The sequence below is a fragment of the Castor canadensis genome, chromosome 16 (genome assembly GCF_047511655.1).
Source record: "Castor canadensis chromosome 16, mCasCan1.hap1v2, whole genome shotgun sequence".
Taxonomy (NCBI): Eukaryota; Metazoa; Chordata; class Mammalia; order Rodentia; family Castoridae; genus Castor; species Castor canadensis.
The window spans coordinates 42,572,464-42,590,965 of record NC_133401.1 but is presented as its reverse complement, the minus strand read 5'-3'; the positions used below and the strand labels follow the sequence as shown (position 1 = coordinate 42,590,965).

General features: G+C 44.6%; 1 protein-coding gene across 9 annotated transcripts in view; it reads right to left on the bottom strand.

Annotated features, from left to right (window-relative positions):
• The window catches only part of LOC109692352 (pterin-4-alpha-carbinolamine dehydratase 2), a 60,822-nt gene that overhangs the window by 22,229 nt on the left and 20,091 nt on the right, over positions 1–18,502 (bottom strand). For 2 of the 9 annotated variants that reach the window (XM_074058807.1, XM_074058808.1), the window contains exons 2-3: positions 17,625–17,729; positions 16,647–16,784 (exon numbers count right to left, since the gene is read on the bottom strand). The exons of 1 other annotated variant lie outside the window; for it this stretch is intronic. In XM_074058807.1, coding sequence (XP_073914908.1) covers positions 16,647–16,784; positions 17,625–17,729 — 243 coding nt within the window. Of the gene's footprint in view, positions 1–4,752; positions 7,901–7,965; positions 7,999–9,521; positions 13,291–16,646; positions 16,785–17,624; positions 17,730–18,502 lie in introns of those variants that run through there. 6 more of the 9 variants (XM_020172910.2, XM_020172909.2, XM_074058806.1 and 3 more) reach the window with 5 other exon arrangements.

Below are 18,502 nucleotides of genomic sequence, written 5' to 3'. Positions count from 1 at the left end.
TTTTGAACCGCCATCCTCATGTTCAGGCAGATGCAGTGGAGCGGTCAGGCTGGGCAGCAGAGTCAACAGTCGCACTCAAACAAGCAAGGGCAAATGCTTCGTAATTTACAGCGACCCAATCACACTGCTCATTCTTTTGAGGTTAAATGCTACTGACATAAGCTACACCTGAATCCAATCAGCGCAGAGACGTTGAGAAGATTCACACGAAAGGACTAAATTTGTCACAAATGGGTTGATTTCCGATCATAACGTAGCCACGTTGCTTGACTCTGACCTCCGTTGAACAAATCAACTTAATGGGCACTGGGAGTGCAATAAAACTTAACAGTGGAGTGATTTTTAACTTTTAAAATATAGTTATGAAGCAAAATGTTGGAGAGCTTCTACAATACTGGAAATCAAATTAAATCTAGATGTTTTTTAACAGTCTTGACAGATATAATCCTGGTTACCATGTAAATTTATGGTAAGCTGCTGCGATGTTAGCCACAGGTGCTACTTTTAATATATGAGCCGCATCTGGCTGGGAATAGAATTTCTCAGAGGACTGAAAATGACCTCACTATCAGACAATGGAAGAGGGAAAAAAAAAACAAGGCCACTGTGGCATATAAAAAGCTGAAGATGTGGTCCACAACTAAATATTTCACATAAAATTCATTTTAGCTCTGCTGTTTAGGTTAAAGGATATTATGCTTTCAATATTTAAGAGGCGTAGAGATATTTCAGTCCAAGAGCCAAAAAGATTAGGAATGTAAGACAGTTAGGAGTGCACTGGCTACAAGCATAATACTTGATCAATGGCGGAAAAAATGACGCACTAAGACTTGAAAAGAAAATTCTTACATGTTCCCCAGCACACGACCTGATTAGACGCTGCTGAGCACACTAAGCCGAGATGCTACAGCGTTTCCTGCACCTGGCCAACAGCACTGGTCCTGTCTCTAAAGATCTGTGGAGTCACTGTCACACCCAAGAAAACAATGTCCACAAGTAATTACCATACTGAGTTTGAGAACCAGTAATATCACCCAGAGACAAAGACAAAAGGAAAACAAAAGCCTCTTACCTGTCCAATTCAAAAACAAAAAAGATAAACATGTATAAAACATAGAACTATTTACTTTTTTAGGAAACCTTTCTGACCTGTTCGAAAGCCATCACTTAGCAGAGGACTGGCATGTGTGGAAATGTGACAGAGGATTTACAAAGATTTAATTTCCTACAAAATAACTCTTCCTGAATTAAACAAGCCTTCTTTATCTGAAAAAAAATCTCCAAAAGAGACCCTCCCTATGAAAATGTTCCCTACACCCTGGCACTAAGCTGTGGGAATGGTAGCTACAAAGCCCCTAACATAACATTTTCCTTCTGGGCTTCTCAAGTAACTTGAAGGCCTTGATTTTTTTTTTTTTTTTTTTTTTCAGCTTTAACAGGTCAATTCTATCTAGGTGATGATCTGGATCTAGTTTTTTTTTTTTTTTTGGGAAGCAGGGTCTCATTATATAGCCCAGATTACCCTTGAACTCAAGATCCTCCTGCCCCAGCCTCACACATGCTGGGATTACAGGGGTGTGCCAGTGCACATAGCATGATTTACTTTTTCAACAAGTAATCAGATCTATGCCTGATCTCAGTGGGCATCAAGACCCTGAGCACCATTAGCAAGAAGAACTTGGTATGGCTCCCTCATATTTGTGTTCAACTGACAGCATTAATATGGAGCATTTGGAAAAGGAGGCTCATAAAACCTCCACTGTGAAGATGGTTACTGTATAAAAACATTGGCTAAATTAAACATGACCTTTTCATCCAATGGAAACACACACACACACACACACACACACACACACATATACATAATAAAAGTCATACACAGTGATGCATGTCTGTAAGCTCAGCAAAGCCAGGAGGATTGAGAGTTCAAGGCCAGTCTTGGTTACATAGCAAGTTCTAAGCCAGCCTAGCCTGGGCTACACAATGAGACTTTCTGCTTGAGAGGAAAGAAGGGAGGGTTGGGGAAGGGAAGGAAGGCGAGGGGAAAGGAGGGGAGAAGAGGGGAGGGGAGGGAAAGGAGGGGAGAAGAGAAGGTAGACATTCTGAGTGATTCTACAATTCTCCAAAGTTCAGACTTGTATGAAGAGAAGAGCCATCACCTTAGGATAGACTGTCTGGACCTGGAATTATAGCCCCACATCCCACTTCCTCTGTAAGTCTGAACACATTCCTTAACTTCTCTGACTTTTCACCATAGCAAAACAGGGACACTAACACCTAACTTTACAAGGCTGTGGTGCCAATATACTGAGTGACTAGTCGCCAGCTACTAACAACAGGCTACTAACACTTAGTAGACCTCAAATGCTCACTAGTCCATAAAATACTTTGTGACTCTCCAAACTGTCACAAAGAAAACTAAGTTGGCTATATGTCAGGTAAATGATGCAACATTAAGAGTCACCTATGCCAGGCCCAGTGGTACACACCTGTGGTCCCAGCTACTTGGAAAACTGAGGCAGAAGGATCACTTGAGCCCAGGAGTTTTGAGACCAGTCTGGGCAACGTAGTAAGACCCCCATCTCAAAAAAAAAGCCATCTGTATGCAGAATGGGCTTTAAGCATCATTTTTACAAGTTACTGTTTATATTATATATATGACTTGTAAATGTGTGTGTACATATATATATGATTTTTTGGCAGTACTGAGGGATGAACTCAGGACCACCAAACTACGTCAGCCCACCTTTCTTTTTTTTTGGCTGTGCTGGGAATCGAACCCAGGGCCTTTCACATGCTAGGCAAGTACTTTACCACTGAGCTATATCCCCAGTACCCCCTCAGACCTTTTTCAACTTTATTTTGAGCCAGGGTCTAAGTTGCCCAATCAGGCTTTAAATCTGTGATCCCCTTGCCTCCCCCAACCAGTAGCTGGGATTACAGTCCAATATATTTATAAAATGTATAATATACAATATATTTCAATTTTTCTCTACAGAATACCAAAAAAAAAAAAAAAGGAAAAAAAGGAAAGGTGCAGCCCACAGTGCTGAACCAGTGGTGACAGAAAAAAGAAAGGGTCTGAGATTAAAAGAATAGTCTGGAAACAGAAATGAATGCCCGATGGATAGCAATTAACAGGCCTGAGGCAGGCTCCCAGAGTGCTGCTTGTAGAGTCTTGAAGAACCCGCCAAAAGGGATGCCAATAAGTCACAACAGACCATGGTTGGAGGAGGCTGAGACTGTGGTGCCAATGTACTGAGTGACCACGAGGCTGTCATTACTGGAGGCAACTGACTACAGATGCTGTTAAGTGGCCTGTCGGCTGCTTCAAAACTGAATGAACCACCAAAGCTGTTGTGGGAAGTGCTGTGTGGTACAACAGACCATCAGGCACAGCCACTTAGTGGCCAGATAAGCTGGTCAGCCACAGGAACCATCTATGACTAGGAGAAAGGAGACAGGAAAGGAAGTCCCTGGGGAGAAGGACTTTTCAGTAATAACCTACAGGACAGAAAAAGGCTAGATTTCCCTAAAGCTAAGGACACTGACCTACAGTGAACCAAATCAAGGGACCTCACACATTCAAATGCACCTATGTAATGAAACGCAGGGCTGGGTTCTGTGGGAGACACACATGAGCACAACCCGAGTCCCTGTCCTCGAGGTGTTACCTTAACTGGACAGACTCCAGTGACAGTTCCCCTTGGAGCTGCGTAATCTAAACTGTATGTGCTCTCATCCTCATTCTGCCACTGGCTCACCCCTGGGTCTTGGTAATTCCTCCTTTCCAGCTCTGGCAGTCATAGTTCAGTATCAAGGCTCTAATTCACAGGTTTAGTATCAAAACAAGCCTAAAAGAACAGCACAAAGGCAAGTAAGCTAATTCAAGCACTGAACTCCAGAAGGAACAGACAATGGACTATGTCTGAGGCTCCAAGGTTCTGTATAAGCCATGAGTGCCACTTCCTACCGAGGCTGGCCCACACCCCCACCGCCACAAGCCATCCTTGCTGTGGTCACTGATGACCTCCATGCTGCTAGGGCCAATGGGCATCTCAGCAGAACTGATCCCTAGTTTGAAATTATCATCTTCTTTCGGATTCTGTGATATGACACTGACCTGATTTTCTTCCTATTTCTCTTAACAAGTCTTCCTCTGAGTCATCTGCTAGCTTCTCTTCTATCCAACCTGTAAATGGACTGAGTCCATCTTCACACCCTGGATGACAACTGGGCAGTTTTAGTGACTGGTCAACACGACGACTACAATTTCATCCAGAGTGATCTCATCTCATACCTTGATCTCATACCAGATCTCATCAGTAAGTTCCTAACTCAGACACAAAACCACCTTCATGAGGCTGACACTTCGATGTCTCACAGCAACTCACTTTAACAGTGTCCAAACCAGAAATCTTGATCCCTGTATGCCAATTCTGTTCCTCCCTGTACTTTACCAGATGGGGAAAAAAAAAGTCATTTCCAAGTACCTACTTCCTCCAGGCCAGAATCCAGGAGTCATTCCTAACACCCTCTGCTCTTTGTCCTTACTGCCCACCATTCCTTCTCATCAGAAAAACTTGGCTGTTCTCTTTATGTCTGCATTTTCTATGCTAGTTAAGTGTACTACCACTGGTTTCTTCATGTGAACTCATACATACAGTTCCAACCTCTGTACTATTCTGCTTCTCCTCTGTCACTGCACGTTCACGATCTCGTGCTGTGTCTTCCCCAGCAATGACATCTCACCCGGATGAATGCAGTAGCCTCCTTCCTTGTGTCTCCAGCATGGCTGTTGTACCTTCCATTCCATCCTCTGTATCTGCTGACTGGTCTTTCAAAAAGCACACCAGCTACCGCCTCCTCACTGAGGCTCCCTTGACTGGGCTCAAGTGGAAGTTGGTCTCCCATCAATCCCTCTCACAGCTGCTTCCTGTGGCAGAGGCAGACAGCACTACGCTGGCTCATGACACGGGCGGCCTGGAGTCAGATTCTAACTCCACACTTACTAGCTATGGGACCTTGGCCAAGTCACTTAGTCTGAGCCTCAGGTTCCTCATTTGTAAAATAAAGAACGTACATTTATTGCATGAAGTTTTATGAGGATTAAATGAATGCATGCATGTAAAGTGCTTATGTGTTCATTAGGCATGAGCTATTAGGGTTTTCCTTCATGGCACTCACCATAACTTATAATTACATGCTCATTTTTTCCTTTGTTTATGCTCTCCCTCCCCCACTATACTGAACCCTTATGAAGATGGGAGCGCTGTCTGGGGTGTGAACCGGTGTACCCAGAGTGTAGTGCAGTGCCCCACCTAAAATAACTGCTTCATAATGCTTTATAGTGTTGGGTGTGTGAAAACACTCCAAAAGTGGGTGGGATGTGACCAGATGGGAGAGAATAGGTACAGTGGGGAGGGAGGGAGAAGAACAGGTTGGATAAAGGTAGACAAGAATGTAACTGAGACGCAAGGAGTCACAGTTCAGTTCCAGCATGGCCGCGAATTTTGTGTGCCCCTCACCTCCACGGTGAGGGGATGAATGGGCACCTCTCAGGTACCTTACAGTTCTAACGTCGGCTGCTTGCAGAGGACTGACAAGAGGCAGGGCTAGGGTGGATGTGAGAAGGTGAAATGTGTCCTGGGAGACACAACAGGAAGACACTGAGATCTTCTGAGCAGAGACCAATGTTGGTCACAAGAAGGTGGCAGGCAGGCCAGTGGGTGCAGGGAGGCCCTGCAGTCAACAGACGCTCAGGAAGCCCCTACCAGAGCTGTAGGGAGAAGGCAGAGGTGCTCGGACCATCAGCACAGCCGCATAAAAGACCCCGGAAGACAACTGGGCAGTTTTAGTGACTGGTCAACATGATGACTTTTCAGTTTCAGACCTGGCTGCTTAGATAAAGGTGCTGGTACTGCTGCTGAGGGAAGAAAGACAGAGTTTGCGTTCAGGTACCCTAAACTTGAGGCAATGCTAAACCCAGGGGCGAGTGCCCACAGCAGTCCTCCTGTTCAACTGGAGGACCTTCATTTCCCTGCAACACACTATAACAAGATGTGCCCTCCTCCTGCTCCTCCATGACCACCACTACCACCCCAATACCACCCACCAACACACACAAAAAAATATGTCCTTTCCCTTCCAATCCCAGACCTGTGCCACCTACTAACCCTGTCACGGCTTCTTCCCTCACAAACACCTATGAGACCTTCAGGAACCAACTAAAATCCCAAGCAACTATCCCGGAGCACATCTCCTTCAGCTTACTAGTACTTCACAGTTTAGTTCTCATTAATGGGGCATTTTGAAAGAATTAACCACCTTGTAAAGTTCAGATGTGCCATGTCCCCATCAAAACTGGGAGTTCTTGTGGGCAGAGATGGAGGCACGCACTCCCGTTACATCTTCCTTCTGCACCTTGGGCTGGACAGTGCCAGTCACTCGCTGATTGCCTGCTATTCCCACTGAGCCAACAGCCAGACCATGCCACTCTTGCCTGCCTGGGACTGCTGCAGACACCTGGTGCATGTCCGCAGCCAGATCTGCAATGGCAAGAGCAGGGCACTTAAGTCAGTTTGATAAATGACATAGCAGAGGAGCACAATCCTGCCCTGCTGGCTCAGAGCACGTGAGTAAACTGACTCATTAGTAGCATTTGCTGTTTTGATAGGATTGATTTTAATGACATGATTAAATGACTTCTGATTGCTCAACAGTGATACCTAGGTTACTCCCAAACAAGTACAGCTTTGTTTGTGTCATCTGGTGAGTACTCCCTTTCTCAGGGAAGTATGGTGACACCCATTTGAGGAAGGAAAGCCATCTAACAGGTCGTCCTTGGAAAACAAGATATCTCCTAAAAAATAAAAATGACAAAACCCTTCCTTTTCACAGAAAGATCTAAAAATGTTGCTATTGCAACCAGCAACATGAGTGTGACACCTACTGTGACATAATCCAGTGTGACCACAAGCAATCCCACAATCTTAGTCTGGCTCAACATTGTCCTGTAAGATTCTGGGAATGAATTAACACGCCTCCTTCTAGCCTGCATCAGAAGGGCAATATGATGGAAAATTCGCTGCAGCACAGGGGAGAGGCTGTTGCTGCTCTGTTGTCTTTCAAAAGACATAGGAAAAGGAAAAGAACACAGAGAGCTCACAGCCAGGGAAGAAGAACCTCCCCACCTGTCCACACTGTTAGACCAAATACCTCCAGAGGACAGTCAGCAACTGACTGTTACCCAGCCACCAGGATCAGGTGCAGTAGGGTGCTGAGCGGTGCTGAGATGTGACCAGCTGATACGGCTGCTCCACCAGCATCCCACATTCTGAGACATCTGAATGCAAGTTTCTATGTCACAGTTCTAATGCACCAAGACTCTAGAGTCAAAACTTGCAATGCAGACCTTGATCATGGCCATACTGAAACAATGGGCAAGCACACCGAAGAAAAACAGAAACACAATGGAACTGAGCAAGACCAAAATGCTTTTAAGTTACTACTTAAGGTCTCCTTCCAATTATTTTCTGCAGTTATTGAACCAGCAGTGCATAGTTACTGATTCATATTCACCTATTTAAACAGAACGAGCAATGCTGGATAAAAACAAATGTCTCAGTTGTTTCCTCACTGGAGCACTATTTTCTTGTCAGTGAAATTTAAAGCAACCCATTTGTGACCACTTTATACCAAGTTAATCTCATCTAAAGTGCTTCACAAACTCTAACAGCTACACTAAGGTTTTATACTAATGAAAGCAATTTACATAAATGAAATTTATGTCAATGCATTTCACAACAAATTTTTTATTTTATAATAATTATGGTACTTATACGATAACATCTGTTGATAGTCACAGGCTAAACCTGGCAAAAATTTTAAACACAACATTTTCCATGCATCATGTACATTATCTGTGAAAAGCAATAAAGAAAGCAATGAATGCATTAATCATACCAATATCATCTGCAGAGCATAAATCTGAAGTACCTTTCACGTCAGTTCAAACTGCTTTTTTTTTTTTTTAACACACCTGATTTTACGCCATCTGTAAAAGGGCAAGACAAAGATTGTTGAGGAAATTATATTTCTTGGCTGTTTGACTTTTACAAAATACTCAGGGTAAGTACAATAAACAGAAGATTTACTGCATGACTAAGAAAAACTGATGCAGTTAAAAGTCCATTTTTATTAAAGGATGGTGTCATGACCACAGCGTTTTCACACTGCATCGTGGAGTCACATTTGCATCGTTGACACCTGTTTTACATTTGTTCTCGTCAATTGTATGTACTTTTACAAATACACATCAGGTCTAAACCTACTGTATGACACAAACAGCAGAAGCAAGACTACATGATCACATCTAGGCTCTAATTTCCCTAACCTGTAGGACATCAACAAAGGTATTTTAGCCACCAACTGACAATATCAACATGGTCCTGCCCAGGACTCCCAGGAACTCAAGGCATTCCCTCCAAAGCAGATACCAACATGAATAACACAGAGATACCTTTATTACCTTCCCAGGTTTAGGTAAGGCTTGCTAAAGTATGACTGGCTCTGCTCTCCATTCCAAGGAAACCGACGGACCCTTCCTCCAGTTCTACAAGCTACAGTGTGTAGCTTCCACTTTGCCAAGTCTCAAAACACACAAACATGAACCTACTCTTTAAAACAAAATGCTGCTTTCTAACCTGTCCCTGCCCTGGAGGCCTCCGAGGGCTTCCCTACTCTCAACAGGGGGAATGTCTCTCAAGATCGCTCAGATGCACTGCTGACTCAGTTCTTTTGTGTACAACAAAGAACAAAAGAACCCGAACTAATTCATTCATAAGACAGCAACTGAGACCTCCACTAAAACCTTGCAGGGATTGTTGAGACTTTCATTGACAGTGATCTTTCTTCTAGTATCATCAAGCCTCTAACTTCACTAAGTATTTCAAAATGTTCACAAGTCTATCACCCAATTCCGTAATAAAACATTTTTATAAAGTAAGTGAGCAACAGTAACTATCACCCTCTCCAATAGGAGCTCTCTGGGCACAGGAAGAAAAACATTTTACAAATCCCATAGTCACACATGGTGCTACTGCACAGAAGTCTGCCACCACAGCCACCACGCCCACCACTCCTCACTCTCTCTCCAGCTCCAGCAACCTTTGGATGGCAGCAGTTACAAATGTGAATGCTATGAACAAGCTAGAAAACAAATAAAAGCTTGGACCTTGCCTTACAAAAGGTACTTCATTTTGACAGGCTATTTGATTGAACCAAGAAAAAGTGTACCTTTGGAAGGTGAAAGTTGAGTACTAGCCAGTTCATATGATTCAATCTCAGATAACCGAGTGCCCTACCCACCAGGCCCCTAAGAAAGCAGGGACAGGCACAGGAGCTCCTCCTGGAACGCAGGGGACGCAGCTGCTCCTCAAAGCTTGGGCCCTCCACCCAGAATCCTTCATTCACCCAAAGGTACCAAGCCAAGTACCTAGTGCCGGGCCATTGCTGCTTACCTATTTCAATACTGAGCTTGCATACAGGCAGAAACAAGGGTGGCCCCAAGTATCCAAGAGTGAGGGAATGGAGGGACAGGCTGCCCAGGGTGGTGTGTGGCACCTGCCAATCTGGGCCCCTGACCTAAAGGGCCCCACATGCTGGCATCTGGAGTAGCTGTTTCCTGGGTCCCAAAGCCTCACCTTCTGCACCCACATTTAAAGCTTGAAATTTCCTGATTTCATAAGCATCCTATCATCCCCGTACATGACAATATATAACACATTTTTTTTTGTTATGGAGCACACACCTACATTTCTAACTGACATTTTGTTCTTTCAAGACAGACGCCCTGCAGTTGCCAAACACTCAAGAGTAAGTTTATGTCACAGACCTCTCCCTCCTCATGTCTACATGAACAGAAAAGCAAAACTTCTTTACAAAGCCAACCCCACCCTGTGTGAGTCCAAGCACTCTGAGCACTGGAAGCTCCCTCCCTCGAGTCCCAGGATTGGCATGCTGTCTGCTCAAAGTGTCACCACGTGTCACACCACAGCACTGCCTACCAGCCCACTGTGCACTGCAGAGCCTGTGCACCACTGCCAAGGGTAGAGGTCAACAGCAACTGACACCTATCACTACTTCATCTGTCTATGCTGGGAGAACCCCTGGGGAATTTTTGTGTTTATAATTGTCAAGAATCATAACCTACATGAGCTATAAAATGAACACAGGCTGTGTGGAACTAACCACACCTTGGAATAAACCCTCTGAGAGAAAAGATAATCAAACACATTTTGCTGGCTACTTAATAAAACCTAAGAGCCCAAAACTCTGAGAAACAGGTTTTTCATCCACGGTCCCTAAAAATGTTCCTAAAATGTAGAGCTTATTTTCCACAGTGAAAGAAATAAAGTCTAACGTGAGCTAATGATGTCTTTCACATACACTAATAAACAAACCACTTAAAATTTGTAACATCCAACCAAGTATAATCCTACTAAAGATCTTAGTGTAGGGGTGGAGGTGTGCCTTAAGCAGTACAGTGACTGCCTAGCAAGTGTGAGGCCCTGAGTTCAAGTTCCAGTACTGCAAAAAAAAAATTTATTGTAAGCAAAATGAAAAGTCTATGTAAAGAACTGGCTGCGCATGGTGGCACACACCTACAATCCCAGCACTCAGGAAGCTGAGACTGGAGGATTGTGAGTTCAAAGCCAACATGAGATACACAGCAAGTTCCAGACCCTCACCCAAAAAACAAAAAAACAAAAACAAAAAAAAACCTGAAGCTGGGAGCCAGTAGCTCAAGCCTGTAATCCTAGCTACTCAGGAGACAGAGATCAGGAGGACTGCAGTTCAAAACCAGCCTGGGCAAATAATTCGTAAGGCCCTATCTTGAAAATATCCAACACAAAAAGGGCTGGCAGAGTGGCTCAATTGGTAGAGCAACTGCCCAGCAAGTGTGAGGCCCTGAGTTCAAACCTCAGTGCCACAAAAAAAAAACACTGAAAGATATTAATAATCTGTTGACCAATAAGCAAACACAGAATGTATGTGTATTTTTTTACCCAGTAAACATTTTTTTTTAAACATGCTAACACTCAGTGTGGGTGGCTTCTTAGTGAGGGTGACTCCCTCAGGACAACTGTAGAGAGCACATGGTGCATGGTGGATCCCACTAACTCCTGCTGAGGGCAGGGGCTGTAGCAAGGAGATGTGACCTCACCACAGTAAGGACATGCACCTGCAACGCTGGCTCCCAGTAAAAACTCACAGGCCCATGGAGCTTGGATGGTCAGCCTCGCATACCCAATTTGCATTTGTGTAAGACTGTATCTGGAAGAACAATTTCTAGGTTGGGACTATGGCATGTGGATTTTAAAAGTTGAGGACTGGGTGCATAGCTCAGTGGTAGAACACTTGCCTAGCATGTATGAGGCCATGAGTTTAATCTCCAGCACTCCCCACTAGTCACTATCCATCTCCCCTCCCGCTGCCCTTCCTCACCAGCATAGACCCCAGAGGCCAATGTCTAATCTCTCTTATACACCTCTTCATTGCCTCTGCCCTCCATTTCTCCATGGCACTTAGCTGGCAAAAGTTAAACTCCTGTTCAGCCCAATTCTGAACCTACTCCAAGCCTCACCACAGCAGTGAAGATGGCTGGAGAAAACATACAAAACCTTCACTTTAATCTAGACCTGGGGGCGTGGCCCAAATGGTAGAGCACCTGCCTAACCAGCACAAGGCCCCAAGCTGATACTCAGTACCACCAAAAAAGTTTGCCCATAATTTGTAGTGACACTCAACATCCAGGCAACTGGCCACATCTCCCTAGTTACTTCACCACCTTAGTCTGCAAAATGACTATTCCTCCTGTCTCCCCAGATCTCCAATGCACCCCTCCTACCTTCGATTGCTCTGTTGATGGCTTCACTAGAAAAAGAGACGAAATCAGAAGAGAATTCTTCCCTGGACGATGTACCAGGCTACCTACATCTGCTTGCATACATTCTTCCTTCTCTCTTTTTCCAATGGGGACACCATCCCACATCCCTGCTGCCATTTCAGTCCTGTCTTGCTATCCAGGACTCTACTCTTACAGTTATCCCCTCTGATAACTTTTTTTGAAGTGGGTCTTACTAGATAGCCCAGGGTGGCCTCAAAATCATGATCCTCTAACTTTGGCCTCCATAGTGCTGGGATTACCAATATACGCCCTCACACCCAGCTCCCTCTGACAATTCTCAAACTAGTATCTCCAGCCTGAGCTCTGACTTCACACATCTGCCTGCTAGCCCAATTTCTCCTCTTGGATGAATACTAAGTATCTCAAACCAGGATTTCCAATACAGGATTATTAATTCCCTACGCCTCTTTCCTATGCCTTCTTCACAGCTCAGCAAGTGGCAATGATGGCACCATCCTTCACTCTATGCCTTAAACCAAAATCTTGGGGTCCCCCTCCCCAACATCCAATCTACCAGCCAGTATTTGCATGCATGCATGTGTATGAGTGTGTGTTGCTAGGGATCAAACCAAGAGCCTAGAAAAGTGATCTAGGACTGAGTTACACCTCAAGCTCCATCAGCAAGTCTTGATCATTCTGTCTTCTAACTGCATGGGGAATCCCACATTTCTCTCCACCTCCACTGCGACCTCTATAGTCCCCATCGTCTTTGCCTAGACTACCGCAGTGACCTACACAGTGTGCCTACTCCTACTTTTGCCTTCGGACTGCCTAGCCTCAGTAGCACAGCCAGCTTGGCTTTTTCTGAACGTAAGCCAAGCAATGACATTTCTCTGCTTGAAATCCTCCAACAGCTTTCCTTCCCAGAATAAAATCCAAACTCCTCATCACACCAACTAAGCTCCAGGCCTTTCTTCTCCCCTCTTCGTCCATCCACTCAGAACCCTGGCTTTCAGGCTCTTGCTCCATGACGCCAAGGTCACTATGCTTTAGAACTCTGCACTCATTGTTCGCTCCATCTGGAAGCTCTTCCCTTGGATCCTTACACGCTGCGCTCCTTCACATCACTCAGGCCTCAGACATCCCCTCCCCAGAGAGACCTCCCATCTTAAATACTGCCTGCTCCTTGTGGGCTGGAGGTGTGGCAATGTGGCTCAGAGGCACAGCACTGGCCTACCATGCACAAGCCCTGACGGTTCGATCTTCACTCACTCCAATATCCACACGGCACTCCTCATTAACTGAAATTACATTATCTACTCATTTGCTTATAGCAAACGAAGATATTGTCTGTTTTCTCCACTGGAATGGGAGCTCCATGAGCTCAGAATAGTGCTTAGCACAAAAAAACATGCTTAATAACTATCTGGAGAATTAATGATAATTATCTGTATGATAAAACTCAAACTAATTTATTTAAAAATTTGACTGTGCATACTACTGTGACACTATGAATAAATTTGACCTTTGGGAGGAAAGTCTAGAAGACACAGAAAAAACTACAAGTAATTGTGATGGGGTAATTTACACCATCCTACTTTAATGTTGTGTTGCTGCAACAACTTAAAAAAAAAGTGCCTTTTCTGTCTTGATGCTACACTTGAGTTCTGAGCAGGATAAAAGCAGCCCCTGATGCAGGGGCTCGCCTAGGACTAGTAACTAAGGCTTGATGCTCTCTTCTTTTTGTTTTTATCTGTTTTGGTTTGGCTTTTGAGACAGGGTCTTACTATCTAGCCTAGGCTGGCCTCAAACTCACTATGTAGCCCAGGCTGGCCTCAAACTCTCAATTCTCCCATCTCAGTCTCCCAAGTGCTGGGATTATAAGTAGGCATCACTATTCCTGGCTGATGTTCTCTTTCTTTTTTTTTTTTTCAGGACTGGAGCTTGAACTCAGGACTTCACACTTGTGACGCAGGTGCTCTACCACCTGAACCATTCTGCCAGCCCCTTTTTTGTGTTGAGTATTTTCAAGATAAGGTCTTGCAAACTATTTGCCTGGGCTGGCCTCAAACCATGATCCTCCTGATTGCTGCCTCCCAAGTAGATGGGATTACAGGCGTGAGCCACCACACCTGGCCTGGTGTTCTCTTCTTGAACATAACATTGACAACCAACAGAGCCATGTGACCAAGATAGGTAAGAACAAAAACAGACCACTCTGCAATGATATCTGAATGCAAACAAAACATGAATATTGTCCAAGCCACAAAACAGCAAACATCCCCATTTCCCAGCTAATGAGTAACTACTGCTTAGTTTCCAATTTCAGAGGGTTGGTGGAGTGGCTCAAGTGGTACAGCACCTGCCTAGCAAGCATGAGACCCTAAGTTCAAACCCAGTACTGCCAAAAAACAAGATAAAACAACCAATTTCAGCTTTGGCCCTGCTTTAGTCTATTCTCCCTACAGGCAAAATTTATGAAAATGCCCATCGCCTGACAACATCCAAACCAAAGCGAAGCTCTGATTCTTTCAAAACTTTCCAAAATCAAGTGGGCACTGGTGGCTCACACCTGTAATCTCAACTACTCAGGAGGCAGAGATCAGGAGGATCTCTGTTCAAGGCCAGATCCTTGAGACAGTTCGAGAGACCCTATCTCAAAAAATACCCAAACACAAAATGCAATACCCAACAGAAATACAGGGCTGGCAGAGTGGCTCAAGTGGTAGAGCACCTATCTAGCAAGTGTGAGGCCCTGAGTTCAAACCCCAGTACTGCCAAAAAAAAAATTCCAAAATCATTAGCACAAGCCCGAATCTGAATCACGAGTCTTCTCAGCCCTGTCGTCCTGAGACACCCAGCAGTTCTCTATAGTTTGTGGGCTCTCTTGCTCCAACTTGTTCACCTGGAGTGGGCAGTACCACTGTAGAAACCTGCTGGAAAGCTAATTCCAGGATATCATCCTGGCACTGGCTCTCTGAATCCATTCCCTGTCACCAGCTCATTTTCTTGTCAGCCACCTCTTTTTCCTAAAGCTGGGTGAAGAGGGGAGAGGGGCAGCCTAGATAATGAACTGTGCCCGTGAATAATGAGTGGTACAGTAACCAAGGACACCCTGCACAGCTCCCCTTCCTCCCACTTCTGAAAGTGGCCCTGAGCACAGGGTTAGCGTGGTGCTGGAGGACTGATGTACGGGCAGGGCCTGAGGCAACACCACTCAAGTACTTTAAGCCACATGTGCAAGCCCAATAAATTAGCCCAGGCTTAAAGAAGTCAAGCCGTACACATGTAAGAATTTTAATAAGCTTGGAAAATGCTACCTAGAGCTATGTGCAAGCTTACTGTACCAAGGGGATTCCCTGCCACCAGCCGCAGAGTGCTAAGCCCCTGACAAGAGCTGTGGAGCACGGGGGGCAACAGGGACAGGGAGTCTGCTTGGTCCAGGTTCCCCCGGAGTCGGGGACTCACTGCAGATGGCTGGCAGCCAGATGGATGGGGAAGAGAACAGGGCAGGCAGCTCAGTGGAGCCAACAGCATTTACTAGGAAAACATGCTGAGGGTTTCTTTGGTGGAAACCTGGTCCTCACACACCCTGGTAGAAATCAGCAAACACTGCAATCAATGTCTGCACTTATCAAACGCCTGTTTGTACCCAGAACTGCGTGAGGCACAATACAGAGCTATTTAAGCAAACACGGGCTCTGATTTCTAAATGCTGACACCTAACATAAATAAAAACAATAAATCTGTCCAAAGGATTACCAAACAAACTGAACAAACATGAAAAAGCCAAAGGCATTTACCTTACGTAAATGCAATGGAGGATTCATTCAAAGCAGGTCATGGGAGATGACTCTCTATGCAGGGTGGGGCCCAAAGGGAACAGTAATGGGGTATGGCTGTCTCCAAGGTGGAGGTCAGGGTTTAAGAAAAGCTTTAAGGGCTGGCTACTGGACTTGGGAGAAAGGAAAGAAATCAGGGACGAGAGTTGATTTAGAGGCAGAAATACAACTATAGAAAGACAAAGAACTTACTAACTGCCCAGTAAAGTAAAGAAAATCAGTCAAGCAGGTGTATGTTTCTCAACTGGTTTCATTCATGCCCCTTCTAGTAAGTATAAAAAAACCTCACACCTTGTGGCTCAGAGCACCTGCCTAGCAAGAATGAGGTCCTGAGTTCAAACTCCAGTACCGGGAAAAAAAAAAAAGAAAGCTCACACCCTCTTTTAGTGTTATTTAATATTCCAACTAAATACCTTAACTAACACCAAATCAAAGCCATAGTGGTTCCAGGTGGACAGTGGTAATGATCAACCAGGATTTAGGATTCTATAACTTCAGTTTTTTTTTTGTTTTTTTTTTTTTGCAGTACTGGGATTTGAACTCAGGGCCTTATGCTTGCTAGGCAGGTGCTTGACCACTTGAACTATTCCACCAGCCCTTCCACTGGGTTCTTAAGGGAGGGTGTGGAATCGGGGTCCACATGGGACCAGACATCCACTAGTATCAGAAAGAGTTACAACTGGGTGCTTGTGGCTCACACCTTTAATCTTAAACTACACAGGAGGCAGAGATCAGGAGGATTACGGTTCAAAGTCAGCCCAGGCAAATAGTTGATGAGATCCTATCTTGAAAAAACCCATCACAAAAAGAGGGCTGGTGGAATGGCTCAAGGTGTAGGTTCTGAGTTCAAATCCCCAAAACAGACCTTGAGACTAGCAAGAATTTATAATTACCTGATTAAAATTTTCGAAGGAAAACTCTTTGTAGATGGCATCTCTCTCACTTAATTCCAACCATCCTGCTGCTTTCAGGTCAAGAAGAACCTGGTTCCTCTCCTCTGCTGTCAACCCTTGTGGTTTGACACCTGTGGACTATGAAGAGAACATATTTTACATCTGAAAATGGAGAGCTTTACTCAAACTCTTTAAACAAACATGTAGCTCTTTACCTTAGGATGAGAGATAGGAAAGTCTCAAGGGCAACACATACCAACCATCTTCCATTCCTTCGTTCTCAAAAGACAGAAAAAAGCAAGGCTAGCTCTGTGCAAAGCAAGCTGTCTTGGCAGAGTGCTATCTCTCCATCCTTCACGATTCAGCAACTCTGGTTTATTAAGATACAACTGAGATTGACCAGTGTTACCACTGGCTTTCTTAGACACTTTGCAGAATTTCAGGACGTGGGCAACTGAGGTAGAAATGCTCTGAGTCTGTTGTGGAACCAGAATTTGAACTCAAAGCTCAGAACTCCTGGTCTACTGCTGTTTGACTGGTTTCCATCACCTCTGTAGCCTTCGCTGCTTACTTACTCCTGTGGGTTTTAACTATTTGGGATTACTATTTCCTTTCACATCTAATGAAAATCAACCCCCGGAGGGGAAGAAGTTGGGAATCTGGGTTGTCCCTTCTGGGCACCCATAGACCCTTGCCACAGGTAAAGCCCTTGCCATTACAACTAGTCCTTTTCTCCCTACCCAGTGTGGCCAGAGTCCCATGCAGTCAAAGCACCTGTGTGCACTCTCCATCTTGTTCCTGCTCCCGAGGATGACAGTCACAAACTCAGGTCCTTTTGGTTAACTAAGTCTTTTGCTTTTTAACTAAAAAAGTTAAATACCATAACCAGAGATGGACACTCTACTAAAAGTCATAAAACCTAGGTTCTCAATCCTAGGACCAAGGAATGTAAGGACCAAGCAGTTCCTCCTGCCTTACCTCGTGCAGGGCTGCTGTAGACTCAGGTGAGATTATGTCAGAGGCTGTCACCAGGGAGACTGAACTAAAGGATCCAGAGTTGGTGGCATGAACCTGTAATCTCAGCTACAGAGGAAGCATAGGTAAGAGGACATTGGGCCAATCCTGGGCAAAAGCAAGAGACTGTATATGGAAAATAACATAAAGCAGAAAGGGCTGGCTCAGGCGGTGCAGCACTTGTGTAGTAACCACAAGCCCTGGGTCCAATATTACTACAAAAAAAAAAAAGACTGAACAAGTGTCCAGGGCAAGCTAGATAACCAGATTCCGTGGCATAAAACTCTTAAGTCCCTCCCACTCTGGAATCCTATACTCTTTTGTCACTGCATTAATACAATTAAGAGAGTAAAAGTTGTAGACAACTTATTCTACAAAGAGGAAAAAAAGGATGCTAATGAACTAATTTTCTAGTTTTCTTCCTTGCTACTTCAGCCGCCCTTTCCCACAACTAACAAAAGGGGGAAATTAGACATTTTTGTGGTACTGGAATTTGAACTCAGGGCTTCATGCTTGCAAGGCAGGGGCTCTACCACTTGAGTCACATCTCCCGGCCATTTTGCTCTGGTTATTTTTGAGATGGGGGTCTTGGAAACTATTTGCCAGGGCTGGCCTTGAACCAAGATCTCCCTCCTCAGACATCCAAGTAGCTGGGATTACAGAACTGAGCCACTGTGCCTGGCTAAACAAAAACATTTACAGGTGTGTTATTTACTGTAAAGAACCAAAAGAGGTTATTAGTTAGTCTTACAATGGCAGTTATGAAATTTTTCACACAAAGGATTACTATAGCAAATAATCTAAAGTGTTTATTAAACACTTTCTATATATTTATACATATT